Raw genomic sequence first — 4,801 nt, forward strand, 5'->3', positions numbered from 1 at the left:
TATTTCTATTTTAAAATATTTTGAGTATTTTTAATATAAGTTTTTCTAGACTTAAACATTTTCAGTCTAGTTTTGGATAAATAATGTCCAAGCMTTGACATTCACTGTAAATATTTTATTGAGGTGGTCAAACTTTATATAATTTACAAAACACCCTGGGAAATTAGGATCACCCTCATGKTTATCGGTACTTGTGTTTTCCGATATCTACACTCCCCAGTACTTGTGTTTCCTGGTACCTATGCTCTCTAGTACTTATGTTTCCCGGTACTTATGCTCCCCAGTACAATGTATACAGTACACTGTAATTCTGAATTTTTTTCTTTTGTTTTAAAAGGTATATGAAGGGGGAGTTAAGTATCTTTCAGGACTTTGATTTAACCCTGTGAAAACATGGGGACTGGTGATCACAGGTACCGGAGAACATGGGTACAAATTWAAAAAAAAATCAAATCAAAGTACCTGAAGGGAACATTGTACAACAAGACATTTCTTGGAGGGGAAACGTGTTTTGCTGCTCCTGACTTCATCATGGAGTTCAAGTAGTTTTTGACGACCACATAGTTTTGGCAAAATTCACCAGACATTTCAAAACTTTTCTGTCAGGGGAAAAGAAAAACAACAACTTTATACTTTGCTTTCCCCCCATTCTTCATCTGCTTCTTTATAATTATTTAGTTTTGTTCATCTTTYTTGTGTGGAATAATTTGCATAATTTATTTGCTTAGATATGGGAATGTGGCAGCAAAACCCTGTCAATTCGAATAGGGACTGATTTTTATTCAAACACTGCGGTCAACCAAACTATTTTGGAAGTAAGTTGGAAGAAAAGAAAACAAACTGCRGAGTCACTGTCAGTTCTCACTGGACTGAGTTAAAAAAATCTATTTTTTCTGTCCAGCTTTGTTTAATCTGTAGTAGCAAAGTTTTTATGTCTTTTCTTGGAGAAGTGACAGAATGGTTCGGGTTTTTGGTACATAAAGTGGTTTCACTAACGTGTCCAAACTGTCATCTTAAATACAACCATCTGTAAGTTTCCAGTCAGAAAAACGTTTCTTAAGCGTCGGAGTTCTTCATGATGTTCTGTTAAATGGTGGTTCGGGTTTTGAAAACTGGACCTGTGTTGTAACAACCCTCTCTTCTGTCTCTTCCAGTTAACCTATCTAGGCCCGCCGTTCAATGAGAAAGACTTCTCCCCTCCTCGACCCAACAGCACCGCTTTGATTCTGCCGAGCGCCGCCACCCGACTGGATCTGTGGCACGGCCTGGAAAACCAAGCCCGCCTGGCTCAGAACCAGAGGGCCTACTCCATCCTGCTGGCAGCCGTCAGGGAGCTGGCCCGTTCCACTTTGTGCCCGTCCCTCAAAATCTCCCTGTTGCACTTCTGCACCGGTCTGGACGGACTGCTGGGCTCTATTTCYACACTAATGACCTCCCTTGGTTATTCGCCTTTGCCACAGTCCGCAAACGCGAGGGGCAAGAGAACCGAGGGAGGTCAACACAGTGGCCAACAAAGGAGTGGGACAAAGGGGGTCAGGGGCGAGAGGGATGGCGGCACAGGCATGGTTGTGACAGACAAAAATAGGAGGGACGGGAGGAGAGCAGCGGCAAGTGGAGGACGGAGTGGTGGACCGAAGGACAAGGCTAAAAGAGGGAGAGTGAGAAGAGAGAAGAGGGAAGAGCCTCACAATGGAATAAGAGCTGCTGTTATGAAAGAGGAGCACCAAACAGAGGTGGGAAGGAGGCGGCTGCTGAGTATTGATGAAGATTGGATTAAAGACGACAGGCAGGCTGAATTCAGGGTCGAAGTGTCGTATTTGAGTTCAGGAGGAACCATAAATCAAGAGCAAAGTGACAACGAGTACAGCTTTGACCTAACCTCACTCAGAGAAGACGGGTTTATTGTGGGAAGAAGCCAAGGATCAATGATCAGGGAGGAGAAGCTGACCGACATGGACTCCTCCTCGTCTATGTTAGACATACGTCGTCGGTCTCCTCGCTCCCTCCTCTCCCCCACCCTCCAACCTCCTCTGTCCACCCTCTCCCTCCTGTACCAGTTCGGAGCAGGCGAGGAGCATACCCTTCTTCCCCAGACCGTCCCGCTGTCTTTACAAAGAGGCACCTCTCTCCTATCACCTCCCTTGAACCCGCTCTTCTCCTCGTCTTCCGCCTCCTCCTCCTCGCTACTCTCGGTGCGGCCAAAGATGAACGATTTTGCCAGGAAGGTGGAGGGATTCTGGATACTGAGGGAGCTGCAGAGCTGGCTGTGGCGGTCGGCGAAGGATTTCAACCGTCTCAAGAAGAGACTCAGAGATTGAGATGCTTTGTGAAAAGACAACAATGAGACACAAAGACTTGTGAAAGTAACAGAGGAGAGGAAATCCATTGTTTCCGTAAAAAAGCGGAGTGGACAAAAATAGATAAAAACGCTCATTAACACATTCATTCATGCTGTACTGGAATAAGTGAATGAAGAACTACTTGGCAAGTCACCAGACCGGCTACTGGAATACAAAACACACAAAGCCATTACATGACACTGTCACTGATGCACATAACAGGTCATTGAGCAAAACACACTGAGAGTGGGTCTGAGTTTCCGGACTTCACAGCTCATAGATCAACAGAAATACCACTGTAGGTGGTTAGACTCAACCAAACTGAGTGACCGGCAGCGACCCAGACAGTGCCACCATTGAGTACAGATGTGTGAATCAGCAAACATTCATTTTCTCTACAGGAAGAAGGAAAAAAAATTCTGAATGGGCAGAAAAACAAAAAAAGGAAAGGAAAATGCTCGAAGCGATGATGAAGTCACGGAGGAGGCGTGAGTCAGGGAATGATCGGCAAAAGTAACCAGCATTTGGGTATTGCTGACTAATCAAATGGTCACTTACAGCAACCCTATAACAGAGTTACACACTCTCTATTGAGACACACTCTTATTGTGTCGAGCTGGAGCTCACCATTCATGCAACCTTTTTTGCTGTTTTCTCACAATTTCAGTGCTGATTTAGCCTCTTTAAAATACCCAATCCACTTGAAAAATACAGTTGTTTTATTTGTTGAAAAATTAATATAATTATTAATAATAATAATATTGTTGCTCGTTTCTTGACTTTCACTACACTCACATTTGTAAAGTTAATGTGACAACAGCGCTAAAACCTTTGTTTAGCTAAGCATAATGGTTCAAAATAAGGAAATAGCTACAAGTTAGCTAGTCAACAAACGGTCATTTGTTAGCTTGTTAGTAAGTGAACTAGCTAACATGTGAGCTCGCCAACAAACAGTTTGTTAGCCAGCTAGCCAACAAGTGAATGGGGACCTCCACTCATGACGTCACACATATAATTTACATACAACAGGGTTGAGGTCTTCGACCGACTTGGAATATGAGTGGATTTATTACATTATGTTATAACAATGTTATAACAATGACAACCTGAAACCCGTTCTCAGTCATAACTGTTCCTTTAAGTCATGTTTCTGGGCACAGATGTGCTGGATTTCTCTCCTTGAAAGTTAAACTGTTTCTTTTCAGAACAAATTTGTTTGAATGTGTTTGAAATGAGCCTGATGATATGGCCAAAAGTTACTGACATTATTTATTGAACAAGAAGATGTATATTTATTTTTTTCAGAGTAAAAAAATACTGTATTGTAACTCGAGAGAGAATAAATACTAGCTTTTGTACACAGCTTGGTGTCATTGGTCATTTGGGAGTTCTTTTATGAGAAATAATAAAAAAATGCATATGAGGGTTTTTGTTTTAGTTTTATGAGGATGGTTTCAAGTGATTGACACTTGGAGGGAGGAATTTAAGGTCTGAGGCGTTTCCTACAAAACAAAAGGCCGTTCACATTTTTTTAAAGAGCGCTTAAAGAGGTCAGGGTAGGAGAGAGGTTTTATTCGTCTGTCCTGGTGAAAATTTACGATCCTTTTCCTTTTCATCTCGCTCTTCTCACTTCCCGAAGCATCATCCCACCTCCCACTACACTTTTGTTCCTCATTACGCTGTCTCACGAGGCTCCTCTTTCCACCATAAAAAAATATTGCACAGACCTGAGGACAGGTASAAACACACCTTGATAATCCCACTAACAGACTATTGTTGTTTTAAATGCTACAATTTCTGTCAGCACCTCTGCTTCTTACCATTTTTTCCCTGTCTCCAGTCTTTTATCGTCTTCACACCTGTTATCTTCCTTCATTTGCTTCCTTGTTATGGTTTCAAAGACGCCATTCCCATTAGCTCTACAGCTTTTTCTTTTTTTTTGCTTCAGGCCAAATTTTAAAAAGGATCAATGAGGATGTCACCTTCAAGGTGCACACCTGCACCTAACAGATACACACCCTGAAACACACACGTTAAGTAAGGGTACCCATTGAAGCGGAGTTAGCTGCGCAGGAAGTGATTCATCTTGGTCAAGCGTGTCGAMGCTGACACACAAACACTCGTGAAAGGGTTAACAACATGTAAACACACACGAGGCGCCGTACGGTTTCCACGTTCAGTAGGCGATGACCGAGAGGCTGCAGATGATCAACAAAGGCAGCTCTGTTGGCTCATCGTGTGCACGTTGAGCAGCGTGTGTGTTGTTTGCCCCTGTGTGGGCTTGTAGCTGCAGCACGTGTGTGAATCATTATCTGTGTGTGTCAGAACTTTGTCGGAATGAGGCTCGTCATGCATAGCTATCTAACGGCCATCACTTACTGTTGTCTGGCTCTTTTCTGTGTGTGTGTGTGTGTGTGTGTGTGTGTGTGTGTGTGTGTGTGTGTGTGTGTGTGTGTGTGTGT

The 4,801-nt window shown here is 43.0% G+C and overlaps 1 protein-coding gene across 1 annotated transcript in view; it reads left to right on the plus strand.

Moving 5' to 3' along the window:
* clcf1 (cardiotrophin-like cytokine factor 1) overlaps positions 1-3,701 on the plus strand; it is an 18,035-nt gene extending 14,334 nt beyond the window's left edge. The window contains exon 3 of the mRNA XM_014006830.1: positions 1,155-3,701. Within this exon, the coding sequence (XP_013862284.1) occupies positions 1,155-2,318 (1,164 nt within the window). The 3' untranslated portion in view covers positions 2,319-3,701. The remainder of the gene's footprint in view (positions 1-1,154) is intronic.
* The last annotated feature ends 1,100 nt before the right edge of the window (positions 3,702-4,801 follow it).

The sequence above is a fragment of the Austrofundulus limnaeus genome, unplaced genomic scaffold (genome assembly GCF_001266775.1).
Source record: "Austrofundulus limnaeus strain Quisiro unplaced genomic scaffold, Austrofundulus_limnaeus-1.0 Scaffold1, whole genome shotgun sequence".
Classification (NCBI taxonomy): Eukaryota; Metazoa; Chordata; class Actinopteri; order Cyprinodontiformes; family Rivulidae; genus Austrofundulus; species Austrofundulus limnaeus.